At 35.3% G+C, this 17,168-nt stretch overlaps 1 protein-coding gene across 5 annotated transcripts in view; it reads left to right on the forward strand.

Moving 5' to 3' along the window:
- LOC138330399 (myelin regulatory factor-like) overlaps window positions 1-16,406 on the forward strand; it is a 107,887-nt gene extending 91,481 nt beyond the window's left edge. For all 5 annotated transcript variants that reach the window (XM_069277990.1, XM_069277992.1, XM_069277991.1 and 2 more), the window contains 14 exons: window positions 167-445; window positions 1,024-1,224; window positions 1,706-1,930; window positions 2,414-2,592; window positions 3,600-3,785; window positions 4,171-4,284; window positions 4,927-5,045; window positions 5,891-6,037; window positions 6,991-7,160; window positions 8,246-8,396; window positions 10,917-11,061; window positions 11,983-12,085; window positions 12,364-12,423; window positions 12,591-16,406. In XM_069277990.1, coding sequence (XP_069134091.1) covers window positions 167-445; window positions 1,024-1,224; window positions 1,706-1,930; window positions 2,414-2,592; window positions 3,600-3,785; window positions 4,171-4,284; window positions 4,927-5,045; window positions 5,891-6,037; window positions 6,991-7,160; window positions 8,246-8,396; window positions 10,917-11,061; window positions 11,983-12,085; window positions 12,364-12,423; window positions 12,591-12,680 — 2,169 coding nt within the window. In that variant the 3' untranslated portion in view covers window positions 12,681-16,406. The remainder of the gene's footprint in view (window positions 1-166; window positions 446-1,023; window positions 1,225-1,705; window positions 1,931-2,413; window positions 2,593-3,599; window positions 3,786-4,170; window positions 4,285-4,926; window positions 5,046-5,890; window positions 6,038-6,990; window positions 7,161-8,245; window positions 8,397-10,916; window positions 11,062-11,982; window positions 12,086-12,363; window positions 12,424-12,590) is intronic.
- The last annotated feature ends 762 nt before the right edge of the window (window positions 16,407-17,168 follow it).

The following is a 17,168-nucleotide window of genomic DNA, read 5'->3' on the forward strand; positions in this document are numbered from 1 at the left end:
TGTGTTTTTGAAGTGTACAGATCTATGAATTTTATTTCTTTCATGGTTTTGAAGTGAACTGTTCTTTGAATTTTATTTCTTTCGTGGTTTTAAAGTTTATTGATCTATGAATTTTTTTTCTTTCATATTTTTGAAGTGTATGGATCTATGAATTTTTTTTTTACAGCTTGAGTCTCCAAACCAACTTATAAAAATTGAACAGTCACAGTCCGATCGCACCAAAAAAATGTTCCACCCAGTCAAGGTTGACCTGCTTCCAGATCAGACCAACAAAGTCACGGTTGGTCGACTCCACTTTAGCGAGACAACATCTAACAACATGAGAAAGAAGGGTCGGCCCAACCCTGACCAGCGCTACTTCCAGCTCGCCGTGTCTCTTTGCGCTCATAGTGGAGAAAACAACTACATGGTATCTGGAAGTGCTTCAGAGCGGCTGATTGTCCGGGTAAGATTTTTGATCACGTAAATTTAGTGATCTCTGAAATGAAAAGTAATATTCCAAAACTTTGTAAGACTTGAATACAATTGTCTCCCTTGTATGTAGGAAGGGTCTAAAGTGATTTTGAGTTTGTTTTGAGAAGTTACTGTGTATTCGAGTATGTCAATTGACTTAATACAATTGTCTCCCCTGAATGTAGGAATTAAGCGTGTATGGAGATTTTGAGTTTGTTTTGAGAGGCTGAGACAGACCTATATATTGTCTGTAGTGCAGTATCACTGAATCATACTACTTTATTCCTCCAATGATAATACATAATTCAATTATGTTGTTATATATAAATACAGGAAATATTTACTGTAAAAAAATTAAATTTATAGATGCATTAAGTCAAGGTACAAATTTTCGTTCATTCCACTACTGGTTATTCCTACTTACGTGAAGTTCACAGTATTATGTTAGATTAGATAGAGACCATTCCTTTGTCCGAATATGTCATACTGAAACTCTACAAGTTTGTAAAGTAAGGTAGCCACCAGCGTCTACTCTTGTGTGTAACCTTCTGTTTCATTATTTCATCACAGGCTTCCAATCCTGGCCAGTTCGACAGTGACGTTGATGTTTTGTGGCAGAAGGCACAAACTCCCAATGGGGTTTATCACGAGGGTAGGGTCGGAATTAATACTGACCATTTAGATGAAGCGCTGACCGTTAATGGCAATATAAAACTGACCGGTCGAATCCTCCAGCCATCTGATATTCGAGCTAAGGAAGATCTTAAAGAGGTATGTCACTAGCATCGCAAGGGAGATAACTCTGTGACAGAAGAGAGAGAAGATTATGTGATGGTATACATACTGGTTTGTGAAGAATTTCGCACACAAAATAATCATAGTGATAATGAATTTTGGATTTAATTAAGGTAACACATGTGCCTAATTGTCTGAAAAATTAAAAACAGATTTTTTTATAACCAAAAAATATCATAACAACTGACAGAGAAATGTATCATTTATCGAATAGTATTTCAAATTCATCATGTTACTGTTTCTGTATTTCAACTTAATCATGTTACTATTTCTGTATTTCAACTTAATCATGTTACTATTTCTGTATTAACTTAATGATGGTACTGTTTCTGTATTTCAACTTAATGATGGTACTATTTCTGTATTTCAACTTAATGATGGTACTGTTTCTGTATTTCAACTTAATGATGGTACTATTTCTGTATTTTAACTTAATGATGGTACTATTTCTGTTTAGGTTGACTCGAAGGATCAGTTAAAGAAAGTGGCCCAAATGAAGATTTACCAGTATAAGTATAGTCCAGACTTCGCGGAGAGCGCTGGTCTGCCCGAGGACAAGAGAAATGATACCGGGGTTATAGCACAGGAAGTCCGCGAAGTCCTTCCTGATGCTGTCATGGAAACAGGTGATGTCCTCCTCCCCGGAGGTCAGAAAATACGCAACCTTCTCGTCGTAAATAAGGTAACTTTTCTATATTTGCAGTATTACTTCAAATCTTATAGCAATTAAACCTTATTGTTTCTTATAGCCCCTCACAACAAAGTTAAGAGGGAAGGGGGTATAATGGAATCGGGTTGTCTGTCTGTCTGTCTTGTCTTTTTGTAGACACAATTTTTTCCCGGCAAACTCCTCCTTAACTACTTAACAGTTTATGATAGAATTTGGTGCACAGAATCCTGACATAAAGGGGAGTAACTCAGTTGAGTAATCTATGTAGGGTTCTGCAATGTCCCCTATTAATGGAGTTATTACTTAATTTGTGCAGCGGGGGGTATCGACCACTCTGGTGACAGTTCTAGTGTTTTATTTTTTTTTTTTTGGTGTGTGGGGGGTGGGGGGGGGGGGGGGGGGGTGGGGGGTCACCATAGCTTTTTGTATTGATTTCACTTTCATGTTTCAAGTTTTTACCATAATAATGATCCTCGTTACATTGTCTATTTGCAGGAGCGGATATTTATGGAAAATGTAGGAGCTGTGAAAGAACTTTGTAAATTAACTGATAATCTTGAGGTCAGAATCGATGAACTTGAGAAAATGAACACAAAGTTATCGAAACTGAAACGATTTGATAGCATCAAATCAACGGTCAGTTCTAAGTCCAGTTCTAGCGTCAGTACGATCAGGTATGTACGGTAAAACCTGTTTATTACAAATATATTTTTTATGATTTACATTATAAGAATGTTTCTGTGATCTGTAGCCTTTACCCGTAGAAAGTTTTATACAATGTTTTCATGATTATGATCGGGAAAACCCCTGATTCTCTACGTCAATGCAATGGATTGACACAAATTATCACATGAATTTAAACAGAAAAATTATCACATGAATTTAAACAGAAAAATTATCACATGAATTTAAACAGAAAAATTATCACATGAATTTAAACAGAAAAATTATCACATGAATTTAAACAGAAAAATTATCACATGAATTTAAACAGAAAAATTATCACATGAATTTAAACAGAAAAATTATCACATGAATTTAAACAGAAAAATTGTCACATGAATTTAAACAGAAAAATTGTCACATGAATTTAAACAGAAAAATTATCACATGAATTTAAACAGAAAAATTATCACATGAATTTAAACAGAAAAATTATCACATGAATTTAAACAGAAAAATTATCACATGAATTTAAACAGAAAAATTATCACATGAATTTAAACAGAAAAATTATCACATGATTTAAACAGAAAAATTATCACATGAATTTAAACAGAAAAATTATCACATGAATTTAAACAGAAAAATTATCACATGAATTTAAACAGAAAAATTATCACATGAATTTAAACAGAAAAATTATCACATGAATTTAAACAGAAAAATTATCACATGAATTTAAACAGAAAAATTATCACATGAATTTAAACAGAAACCTAGGTAACTAGTCTTAGGATATATCTGAGAGTTCCTGAAAAGTTGTCTCCTGTAAAACTTTACATCATTCCTACTGAAACTCTTAAAACAAAATTGTAGTTACTTATATACAATAATAGAGCTCTAATTATTTTCGAGTTTTTGAGAGAAAGAAAAGATATCATTTAAGAAATCGTAGTAAAAGAAAATTTGGTGAAAATATTCTGTCTTACTTCAATTTCAATGGTTTGTGTTGTTTCAGTTCAATGCCAAAGAAACCACCTCAAAATCATAAACATCGTTCGACACGCTCCGTCCATTACAAGGAACATAAACCCACATCAGGGTCCCAAGGGCCCGCGCCAGCCACTACAGACAACCATGGCTGGTGTAGTAATCGGTTCATACAACTCACCATCATAACGCTCATTCTCATCATGGCCTTCTGGTAAGTGGAATGGAAAGCTTACTATCATAATGCTTATCATGCATTTTGTTATTTAATTGCATCCCGTGTTATTTAATTGCATCCCAACAAAAAATGGATTGTTTATACAAAATAATAAGATAAAACTGTAAAGACCATCTTTCACTTCAATGAAACCAAATGTTAAAAAAAATTGATCTGTATTGAAACTGAAAGGATAGATATTTCAGATTATAACCTAGCTCACTAAAGATTGATACTATTTCACACTCCTAGCTCACTATAGATTGATAATATTGCACACTCCTAGCTCACTAAAGGTTGATAATATTTCACACTCCTAGCTCACTAAAGGTTGATACTATTTCACACTCCTAGCTCATTAAAGATTAATACTACTTTACAGTCTTATCGCCATCACCATCCTCTACATCATGGAGCGCAATAAGGAGACAGGGACGGTCACCAATAACCACAACTACATCCTGTCAGCCACGCCCAACTCGGGAGGACAGTCACAGTACGTATTGCTGCTTTCTACGTTTTCTGTAACATACATTGTTACATGGTTCATGTATTGGATATAGAATAGAATTATCGAAAAAAAACTGGCACAGACTATTTAAGATAAGTCAGTGTGTGTACTTAGTTCTGGTGGAAATTATATAAAGTTTTATCTGATCCTGTAAGATAAGTCATTTGTGAAGATTTTGTTTACCTGTAGAAACTTGTTCACCTGTAGAATCTCTACATTGAATGTATCATGTGGTGATCCTATTTCACTTTATTGAATATTACACCATTATTAAAGACTCCCTCCACAGAATGTAATGATAAAAAAGTCTTATTTGAATTTGTTTGAATTGTGATTTTAAAAAAAACTTTGATTTTCTTCCTATAGATTTAAAATTTTTCATGATAACACAGACAAAAGTTCTAACTTAACGTGTATTTCGATTGTACGGCAGTCTTCTTCTGCCGAAGGTGTTAATCTTCGTGTCACCTGACTGTCCATCTCCATGTAACGCTGTACTGAACACTTTTCAATGTGTGATACAGACAAAAGAAAGTGTAGGTTATGAACTTTTCTCTTGAAAATTTGATATCTTATTGTATGATTTTATCTAATGAATTGATATGTTTGAATTGATGTATTTGATAGGCCAATCAATGGGAAAAATATTACTCATGGTCCGCTTATATTCAACACCACGCCAGTTCCAGCAGTAACGACCGAGTCCATGACATCCTCTACTACTGTACATTTAACAGTTACTTCCAGTAAGTCACCGTTAATTATGCTGATTCTAACACCATTATACAGCTGATCTTGAAGACCTGGCCCCGATTTCTCGAAACAAACTTAAGTCAAATACAGACTTAAGTCGTAAATACAAACTTAAGTCAAATACAAACTTAAGTCAAATACAAACTTAAGTCAAATACAAACTTAAGTCAAATACAAACTTAAGTCAAATACAAACTTAAGTCAAATACAAACTTAAGTCAAATACAAACTTAAGTCAAATACAAACTTAAGTCAAAAACAAACTTAAGTCAAATACAGACTTAAGTCGTAACTTTTCATATAAGTTAGAGAAATCAGGGCCTGATCCTAAACATTTTGGTAGTCAAATGCCAAAAACTCCCAACTTTGTTAATTTGATCCTTCAGTAACTGGAATATTGGATCAGTGCGGCAATGTTTGAGATAACAAGGCTTAAATTAACATGTTTAATTATTTTCCTTTTTGCAATAAAATTTCTTAGACTACAGTTGATTATTCCAATGTGTCCTGTAATTCTATGTTGAAATGAGATCTTTCCATTTTATCCTGTAATTTTGTGTTGTAGCAAGATCTTTCCATTTTATCCTGTAATTTTGTGTTGTAGAAAGATATTTCCATTTTATTCTGTAATTTTGTGTTGTAGCAAGATCTTTCCATTTTATCCTGTAATTTTGTAATGTAGCAAGATCTTTCCATTTTATCCTGTAATTTTGTAATGTAGCAAGATATTTCCATTTTATTCTGTAATTTTGTGTTGTAGCGAGATCTTTCCACTGTATCCTGTATTTTTGTGTTGTAGCGAGATCTTTTCACTGTATCCTGTAATTTTTTGTTGTAGCGCGACCACCACTGATGATCGTTCCGCCGTATCCACCGTGTGACCTAAACACATCCTGTGATATGCGTATCTGTTGTCCACCTGCGGCACAACACGACACAGAAGGGGGAGCGTATATACCCTGGGGCAACAGAAACAATGGGGAAGGTAAGTCTTGTACACATCATTGTTTTAAAAATGTCATTAATTCACAAAAATTCCATTTGCAGAAATAGAGGATCTTGTATGAGTGGATATGTGATGTGAAATTTATCAAAGGAGTTCAATAATTTGATAGGTCATAAACATTTAGGCAAGTGGCATATCAAATAATCTAACGAGTTTGATCAATGTCATATCACATAGTCACGAGTGTAAGATTCTATTTATCACATATCTTTTATATAGAAATATAAGTAAAACTTTAAATTTCATCTCTATATAAAACAGTAGAAATCTGTCTCGGAAAATCGGGCTCGGATGGGACTTTCCTTTCACTGTAAACAATTATGCGACATCATATATATTTATGACGTCAAAACTATGTGTGATGTCATAATAGTGTTATTACACATGTGTCTTACGATATTTATGACATAGGTGTATGGGCCAGTTATGTGATAAGTATATTTATATATACAGTATATCTGTATTTTTATATAGTGCTTATATTTCAGCATAAAAAAAGTAAAAACTGTATTGTTGGGATTTGTCATCTTCATTTGTAACTTGCAGAAGTTCTGATTTCGTTGTTTTATTTTACTATCTACCTTTATAAACCTTAACATTTATTTACATCTTAGTGGTGTTTTAGGCCATCTGGCCCGAAGGTCAAGGTCACAGGGGTCAAATAGACTAAATTCTTTAAACAACTTCTTGTGAATAACCAAGAGCCCTAGAGAGTTTGTTCAAATGAATGACCTTTGGTCGCAGGGGTTAGAACCTTTAAACACTTGTCAAGAACCAAGAGACCTGATATTACTTTGGGCATACATCGAAATTCTAATTGACCAGATAGCATGTGAGCGATTCAGGCCCATTGGGCCTTTGTTTCTACTTAACTAATGGGGTTGGCTTTTCATGACCTACCATGGATTAGAATTTGATCTTTGTTCTTTCAGGCGAGGAAAGCCCTCAATCATCCTCAACAGACGTCGCTCCAGAACCTGTTGATAACAACACACAGAGGAACAATACTAACCCTGCGTACCGCATTGTCACCCATAGTCCCAGTGCCACGCCCCACCCCTCACAGACGGGCAATGCCCTGCCCCAGGGAAACACTATAGTGGTAAGGACATTGGTCAACTTACTGTCACTAACCCCACCCCCAGATTTCAAACACTATTTCTACATCATAGAGAATCGATAGTGTAATAGGCTTTCAAATATCTTTTCATTTTTAGGTCATCTGAAATGAAGGGTCGGGATGACCTATAGTCATCACTTTTCGTCCATCATCTTCCGATGTGCGCCATGCTTTGACTTTTCACATTGTGAACTTCTGCTCAAGTTCTATCAGTGCGATTTAGCTGAAATTTGCTTGAAATGATCCTGACGTGGTTGTGATCAAGTGTTGTTATTTTTCGGGTCAATCTGAAATCTAAGATGGCGGCCACAGCAGCCATCTTGAAATCACATTTTGAACTACTTCTCAGGTTCTACTGGTGCGATTTAGCTGAAATTTGCATGAAAAGATCCTGACATGGTCCCGACCAAGTGTTGTTATTTTTGGGTCGATTTGAATTCCAAGATGGCCACCACAGCCACCATCTTGAAAACACATGTCAAGCATATTCTAAAGTTATACCAGTCCAATTTGGCTGAAACTTGCCTGAAATGATTCTGATATGATCTTGACAAAGTGTTGCTACATCTCTGGTTGATCCCAAATCAAAGATAGCTACCATGACACTATATCTAATTAATTTCCTATATGAATTTTGCCAAGGAAGTCAGATGACCGTTAAGGTTCTTGGCCCTCTTGTTAAGGGTTTTAGTACCATAATGAGACTGATTCACATACCACGTGATACCTGATAACGTTTGTGTGGTACTAGTATCTCCAGTGGTGATGCAATGTAACTATTTGTAATCTTCCTGCTGAAATGACGTGAGAGTGGGATATCATCTTTTGATTGAATGCCATCACCAATAGAAACAACAGTTCTGCACAAATGTTATCAGGTTTCAAATGGTCCGTGAATTATTCCCATTAGTACGTAGCAGGTGAGCGATTCGGGCCCATTAGGCCTTTGCATTATGGTAAACTGATACAATAACAAGATCTCAATGACAATTTCCAAGACAATAATTGATCATATTAGAATTATTTTGCCTAAATGTATCCATTAACACTTTGTTTTATACTTGTAGACGGTGAAGCCAGGGGATCAAGAACCAAATGTGATTGTCAACAGCATTGACGAGTCGAATTCAGATAGCCAGGGTTACTACTACAACAATGGGGATACAAACAGTAACGAACTCAAGGTCTCGCACCGACGCAAGCGCTCCGTCACCGCAGGTACACTACACTAACACTGCAAATCTGTATCTAGTCAATTCAGATATCATATACTCATTTATTTTTGCGATTTCATGGGTCATTGACATATTTGCGAAATTTTGATTTTAAAAATTTTAAAAATTGGTTGAAATATATATACCCTTGAAGCAGAATTGCGAAAGTTTGATTTATTCAAATTTAATTTTACTAGTTTTTGGTCCAAATCGCAAACATTTAGACCTACGAAAATAACTGGCTATGCAGTATACGGTAGATTATCTTTGAAGGAGATAAGATAAGAACATTCTAATCCAGGTATAATTAAAATAATACAACACTATTTTTAGGTCATCTGACCCGAAGGGTCAGGATGACCTATAGTCAAATCAGGTGTGTTAAACAGGCTCGTCCGCGCTGGGTGTCACGTCTGTTCAGTCGTCGTGCGCCGTCCGCCGTGCGCCGTGCGCCGTCCGCCGTGCGTTAACTTTTCACATTTTGAACTTCTTCTCAAGTTTGACCAGTGGGATTGAGCTGAAACTTACCTGAAATGATCCTGAGATGGTCCCGACAAAGTGTTGTTATTTTTCGGGTCGATCCGAAATCCAAGATGGCCGCCAACAGCAGCCATCTTGGAAAAACACATTTTGAACTTCTTCTCAAGTTCTACCGGTGCGATTTGGCTGAAACTTGCATGAAATGATCCTGACATGGTCCCGACAAAGTGTTGTTATTTTTCGGGTCGATCCGAAATCCAAGATGGCCGCCACAGCCGCCATCTTGAAAACACATTTTGAACTTCTTCTCAAGTTCTACCGGTGCGATTTGGCTGAAACTTGCATGAAATGATCCTGACATGGTCCCGACAAAGTGTTGTTATTTTTCGGGTCGACCCGAAATCCAAGATGGCCGCCACAGGCGCCATCTTGAAAAACACATTTTGAACTTCTTCTCAAGTTCTACCGGTGCGATTTGGCTGAAACTTGCATGAAATGATCCTGACATGGTCCCGACAAAGTGTTGTTATTTTTCGGGTCGATCCGAAATCCAAGATGGCCGCCACAGCCGCCATCTTGAAAACACATTTTGAACTTCTTCTCAAGTTCTACCGGTGCGATTTGGCTGAAACTTGCATGAAATGATCCTGACATGGTCCCGACAAAGTGTTGTTATTTTTCGGGTCGACCCGAAATCCAAGATGGCCGCCACAGCCGCCATCTTGAAAACACATTTTGAACTTCTTCTCAAGTTCTACCGGTGCGATTTGGCTGAAACTTGCATGAAATGATCCTGACATGGTCCCGACAAAGTGTTGTTATTTTTCGCGGTCGATCCGAAATCCAAGATGGCCGCCACAGCCGCCATCTTGAAAACACATTTTAAACTTCTTCTCAAGTTCTACCGGTGCGATTTGGCTGAAACTTGCATGAAATGATCCTGACATGGTCCCGACAAAGTGTTGTTATTATTCGGGTCGATCCGAAATCCAAGATGGCCGCCACAGGCGCCATCTTGAAAACACATTTTGAACTTTCTCAAGTTCTACCAGTGCGATTTCGCTGAAACTTGCATGAAATGATCCTGACATGGTCCCGACAAAGTGTTGTTATTTTTCGGGTCGATCCGAAATCCAAGATGGCCGCCACAGCCGCCATCTTGAAAACACATTTTGAACTTATTCTCAAGTTCTACCAGTGCGATTTGGCTGAAACTTGCATGAAATGATCCTGACATGGTCCCGACAAAGTGTTGTTATTTTTCGGGTCGATCTGAAATCCAAGATGGCCGCCACAGTCTCCATCTTGAAAACACATTTTGAACTTCTTCTCAAGTTCTACCGGTGCAATTTCGCTGAAACTTGCATGAAATGATCCTGACATGGTCCAGACAAAGTGTTGTTATTTTTCGGGTCAATCCGAAATCCAAGATGGCCGTCACAGCCGCCATCTTGAAAACACATTTTGAACTTATTCTCAAGTTCTATGAAATGATCCTGACATGGTCCAGACAAAGTATTGTTACATCTCTGGTTGATCCCAAATCGAAGATGACAACCATGACACTATGTATAATTAAGTTCCTATATTTAAAGGCCCTTGGGCCTCTTGTTTGAAATAAAATTTGTTGAAAGAAATTGAAAATGATCCTGACATGATCCTGACAAAGTGACACCATATATAATTAATTTTACTATTGTCAAGGTAGTCAGATGACCGTTAAGGCCCTTTGGGCCTCACTATTCTTGCAAGTTTGAGTTATTTGAAATTTCATCATAAAGCTCAATGATATAAGGTGCCTACGTCCATCATCAACATGTTTTCATCACCAGTTTTTCACGCTTGATGCAATTTCAAAAAAAAAAATTTTTTTTACAAACCACCATTTGTATATAGTTTTTCTTGCCATATAATCTGCTCTGCTCATTTCCAGATAAAAAGGGTGTGGCATATTAATCTGGAAAATCATAAGTAAGGTCCCTGCGATCTTGCAATCTTTTTTGTTAATTAGCAAATTCTTATCTTATCTTATTTCTTATTTCAGATCAACTGCAGGCACGTATTTTCCTGGAGGAGCTCAATTTTGAGTTTGACTCCAGATTTTGTTCCAACTGTACAAGTACGAACAAGACGTTGATGATGAAACTGAGCCCTTACTTTCAATATGAACCAGTCACCTTTAGATTTGAGTAAGTTCTGTATGATTGTATTGAAAACACACAATGTAGATATAACAAATAGTCGCTTATTCTGTTGTTGCATATTACAGAATTATCTCCCTTACGGGTAGGTATCCAATGATACATCATTATTTTGTGAGCACAATTCGCCCCGTTTTCTCTAAAAAGTAATATAATGTTACTCTCACAAACACATGACGTCACAATTAACACCTACCCGCAAGGACAGATAACCCTGTAATATGCAAATGCAGAATATATTGTATCGTACATTGCATGAATAATAACGTGGCATTCCATCAAAATGATTTACAGAGAGTTCCGCTTATTTGCCAAGGCAATCTTCCCCAAAATGCTATGCAAATAACCAGAGTATTTGTTTATACTTACATATGCCCCTATATAGTCAATGGGAGAGGAGTTGCATTCAAATTAGTGTAATCGCATTGACATATGAATATAAACCCAGTGCAGGATTGGACTACATACTAGTTAAGCTTCGATAAGAGTTTGCGTCATATGATAATCTAAATAAACTGGGTAGTATGAATGCCATTGGATACAGACAAATTCTAGCGCGCTACATTGAATATGTCTGTATCCCATTGCGTTCATACCACCTTTGATGCAAACAAAATACTGTTCAATCTCTATGACGGACACAGGTTTTTGTACATCCCAAATTGACCCTTAATAGCTATACACTTGAATAGGTATAAACAAACATTCTTATAATTTCAGAAACAAACAACAAACATTATTTTTCGATAAGTTTCAATACTTGTGTTGTTAACTTAAAAACAGTCTTTGATGTGAGTTTGGTATTTTGGCGCATCAGAGGGAGTCCTCTGTGTTTCTGTGTTGCTAAAATCTTTTTAAATAAGCATTGATCAATGAATTAGATAATATCACATTTTAAATGTTTTACAGTGTGGAATCTGACGTGGCCGTTTCTCTGTGTTACAATATGTCTGTGGATAGATGTATCATAAACTCTGGTCGGTTGGATATACAACATGACTCTGAATATAAGGTATGTAGTCTTCCATCTCCGTGGTCCAATGAAATTAATATCCATGGTCCAGTGAACTCTTAATAAACCATCTAGACTCTGTTGAATCTGCATCTTTGCAAAAACAACTGAAATAATCCAATCCTGAAAAACTATAAAAATACCAGTATATCTGTAACAAACAATCAACAATGTTCTTTGTAAAGGTATGAATACATCACTTTATAACTTGATTTCCTTTGTTTGAGGACTTGAATCACTATAAATACTTTGACTGGTGAATGTTTTCATTCTTACAGTGGAAGCTACCTCTTGGCCTCTACTACTACACTGCATTCCGATTCAGGGTCACTACGAAGGTAAGATCGCGGATACTCACATTTGTACCCATCATGAAGTCATTTCTGTAAAAAAAAAATCTTTATATTAAGAATAAGTTTTCTTGATGAGAGCAAAAGTATTGTGATTCCTACAAAATGTTTAAACTTTGAGAGTTTCTGATTTTTCCCAATTTTGTATTTTTTAGGACCAGATTGCACCATGCTCTCTCCTTGCAGAGGATACCACAAACCTGTTTGTTGAATACAGTCTTCACTTTGAGAGGGATTGTAGCTGAAAGCTTCCAACAGAACAATTATTCTAGGTCACCATTCTCACAGAAAAGCTTCATGTATTCAGTACATTTGATCAGATATATGTGAGTGTGTATGTCATCCCGCACGGACCAAATCTCCATGGTTACCTGTCTAGTTTCGCGAAAAATTGAGAAACTTCTGGAAGATAATTTCATTAATTGTGACTATACTGATTTGGTGTTGGGAGTGGACCAGAAGAATTGAGGTCACGTAATCCTGACACCGAGAGGTCAATAAGTGTGGATAACAAGGCAGCCTATGTCAGGGGAAATAACTCCTGAAATCATCAATAATGATCTCCTCAAATTCAAGGATTGTTTTCCAAGGATCCTAAATCGATCAACAATGTTTCAGGGGAGACAACTCTTAATTGTCAATAATGATTCAAGAGAGATAATTCATGATTCTATGGTGATACGTATGCCGGTTGATATTTATAGCAGATTACTCTGTTCACCATTTTGCATCTGTTTACAGAGGGCATTCTAGAGGCCTTGAAACACAAACCCTTGAGTAGTGTCAATGTGCTTTCTGCTAGGACTATGTTTGTGGAGTGTCCAGAATCAAGTGTCATAGCTGTTATTGGTGTATCTATATGTTCAGCACTGATGTACGGTGTACATGAGATGTTAAATGTGTCCTTTTTTTAATTTACATTACCTACAAGAAACTATATACTCCTTAAACTACATTAAGTATAGAGCTCGCTCAGAGGGCTCACTACATCGAGTATAGGGCACGCTAAAAGTGCTCACTACATTGAGTAAAGAGTTTGCTCTGAGTGCTCACTGCATTGAGTATAGAGCTTGCTCAGAGTGCTCACTACATGAGTATAGAGTTTGCTCAGAGTGCTCACTACATGAGTATAGAGTTTGCTCAGAGTGCTCACTACATGAGTATAGAGTTTGCTCAGAGTGCTCACTACATGAGTATAGAGTTTGCTCAGAGTGCTCACTACATTGAGTATAGAGTTTGCTCAGAGTGCTCACTACATGAGTATAGAGCTTGCTCAGAGTGCTCACTACATGAGTATAGAGTTTGCTCAGAGTGCTCACTACATTGAGTATAGAGCTTGCTCAGAGTGCTCACTACATTGAGTATAGAGTTTGCTCTGAGTGCTCACTGCATTGAGTATAGAGCTTGCTCAGAGTGCTCACTACATGAGTATAGAGTTTGCTCAGAGTGCTCATTGAGTATAGGGCTCGCTCAGATTACTACATCTACTTGGATAAGACTAGATTGTACATTGATGTTTTATTGCTCAATATTGGGTCAGCGAAAAAAATATCCTTTTTAATATATAACTGCATGGTGACTTAATTTGAGATTTATAGAATTACTAGAGAGATTTATAGTATTGAGTTTCATACCCCAGAAATCTTACATTTAATATATTCACATGTGTGCCGGTATATAGGTAATGTATGTAATATGTTGTTGTGACGTCTATTTTGGTTTTTTTAATCTGTTTTGGATGTGTGTGCTCATTGTTAATGATATGTAGAAGGTCAAAGTTCGAAGGTTAGGGATCGGAGGTCATAATTAGCCAAAAGCTAGAAGTATGGTATATCCGAACCTTTTCCGGGTCTGACCAGGAAATTAAAGGTTTTGTTATATGGTCTCTGATTACATGTGAATATTTTTATGTTACTAGTTCACATGCTGTAGACATGCTTATTTCGTTATTTGTGTATTTTAACACTTTAGTCAGTTGGATGGCTGACGAAAATAAATGATGAACAAATTGATATGAGTATAAAAACATAATGAATATGTAATTAGGATGAGAATATTTAAGCAGATTTTCATAAGTGGAGAAAGTGCTAAAGTATGAAGGCCATTGAAAAGACTGACAGTATAATAATCACTACACTTTAATGCATTTCATTATTCTTTTATTATAAGATTTATTAAAATTTTACATGTATATATTGAGATGATTATGTTGCCATAGTTATAGATATGTTGTCATTTATGGATGTCTTTTTCTGTATATAAATATGTCAAGAGTTATCTGCCCTTGTTGGTAGGCATTGATTGTGACATCGTATGGTTATAAGTGTAAAATAATACTTTATAAACAAAAAAACATGGGAGTTTCAGCCACAAAATAATGATGTCACAGTAGATACCTACCAGCAAGGGAGGTAACTCTACCATATGCAAAGACAGAATACCTTCAAGTCATTCAGTTATAATGTGTATTTAATCTATTTTAAATTGCATTATCAGGTGAAAAGCATTTTCACATATTTCCAAATAGTTGAATATTTCTTGCACTATATACTACATTCAACAATGCAAATATTTCTTTCATACAAGGAGGATGAATAATTATACAAAATTGAAGGGAAAATTATTGAATTATAGGAAGAAATAGGAAATTCTTTTTTTATTTATTTTGTAAATATTACTCAAAAATTGCATAATGACTTAATTCTTGATACTCATATCAAACCAAAGAGATTCCTTTTTCCGAAGAAATTATCACATCGTGCAAAAACATTAAGGTTGAGAATTAATATTGATATTTTATTTTTCTGCTTCGCGGAATACTCATCTATTTAAATGTCAATATTCTACAGGAAATGTTGTATTTTAATTCAGTATTGTACTCTATATGTTTTAATCTTTTAATTTGTGTAAAGCATATGATCAAAATGTCTGGCGATAATAAAATCATGTTTGTAATTAAAATTATCGTTAATTATCTCCAGTATCAAACTCATCTTAATTATCTTGTTACATAATAATTGTATCTTCAGCATCGTGCCTTCATTGTGAAACGATTCCAATTTTATTTATGAAAGAATTTTGTGTGAATGGGAATCGTGAAATTGAGTTTGCAAGTGTAAAGAGTGCTGTTTGTTACTGAATGTGCTTTTTTATGCCTAAATGTTGTTATATTATAAATACATCACCTTTTCATGTGTAATCCTGCACTTATTTTCTACTATATGAGACTAATTAGAGAAACAAGCAATAGTTCTGGACTAGAAGGACACTAATATACACATCATGGTAATGTTCTACTATCATAATACCCACAAGATATTTCTCAAAATCTTGATAATGACTGTATATATATGAGAAATAAAGCCACAGAAAAATACTGGTTTTCTCACTGAAAAGTATTGAACATGTTTGTACAGAAATTATTAATTTTTCATTTGTTTAATCTATTATGTAAGGCTAAATCAGTTACAAAAGTTCAAATTATTTTTCTATGGAATTATGACTATATACTCACTTTATATAACGAGCCGTTCTTCGCACGTTCTTTGTTAGATCAAAGGAATACTTTACATTTATTTTTCTATATCGTAAACATTCCAATGGGTTCAGACAGACATATTTATATTTCATACCCGTATGAGATTAAATCACGCAAGGTGAACAATTAATATCATATCATTTCTTTTTTTTTTTAAATATTGTCCCCTTTGATGAATAATTATATTTTAGTAATTTTTGTGATTAAGTTTATGAAGATGGAATAGCAGATTCAAAGTTCTCAAAATCGTATTATTCACATGCTTGAACAAATTTGTATTCAAAACATTCCTTACATGTTTGTATTCAGGCAACAATATTTGTATGTGTTAAGTAATGTTAAGGAATGACCTAGCTGTTGAATGTGTATACCACTATCAAACAGTCCATGGCTGGATCGAGTGGTTATTGTGTCATTAAAACTCATCAACATACGCCAAGTGTTGTGTTGTTTATCCCAGATTTAACTCTTTCCGTACTTTTTATTCCTTCCAGATTCCATACTGGAAGTACATTTATCGTAGTTATAAGTCTCACCACTGGAAGTTTTTTGAGGAAATGCCAGACAAGTTGTTGTTTGTTTATTCATTTACTTTAAATTGAGGCAAAGGAAGGCTTAAGTCGTTAAAAATGGTGTTAATATATCCAGTATAATTAATTATGAAATAGAAAAATAAAATTTCCTGTCAAAATCACACTATGCGAAGAAGTTAATTTATATTATAGGAATCCTAAAATGTCTTCCCCACTGGCTATGTCTGTGTTGACTTTTCACGCAGCCTTGTTTTCAAAGAGTTAATTTTAGAACTGTGCTACATGGGGGCCTTTTCCATAATTTTAATGGTCAAACTGGTCAATGAAAGCAGAACCTGACCATCGTTTTGATATGTAAATACCTTTGGAATGCCAATGAACGCATTTAGACTGGTTTTCTTTGCCTGACTATTCACTTTAAACATGCTAAAGGTTAATGTTATTATTTGAACTTAAAATTACTTACTTAGAAAGATTTTATTTTGATATTGCAATCTAGAACAAAGGTGCAACAAATTGCCAGCTTGTTTATGATGATAACGTACGTATGTATGATTTCTCTTGTTTGTCTGCCACAAAAACGATATACATGGTCAAAATAAATATGTATTAAATTTTCAGAAATTATGTTTTCAACTGAAAATACTTTTCATATATCACTG

Source organism: Argopecten irradians, chromosome 8 (genome assembly GCF_041381155.1).
Source record: "Argopecten irradians isolate NY chromosome 8, Ai_NY, whole genome shotgun sequence".
In the NCBI taxonomy this organism is placed as follows: domain Eukaryota; kingdom Metazoa; phylum Mollusca; class Bivalvia; order Pectinida; family Pectinidae; genus Argopecten; species Argopecten irradians.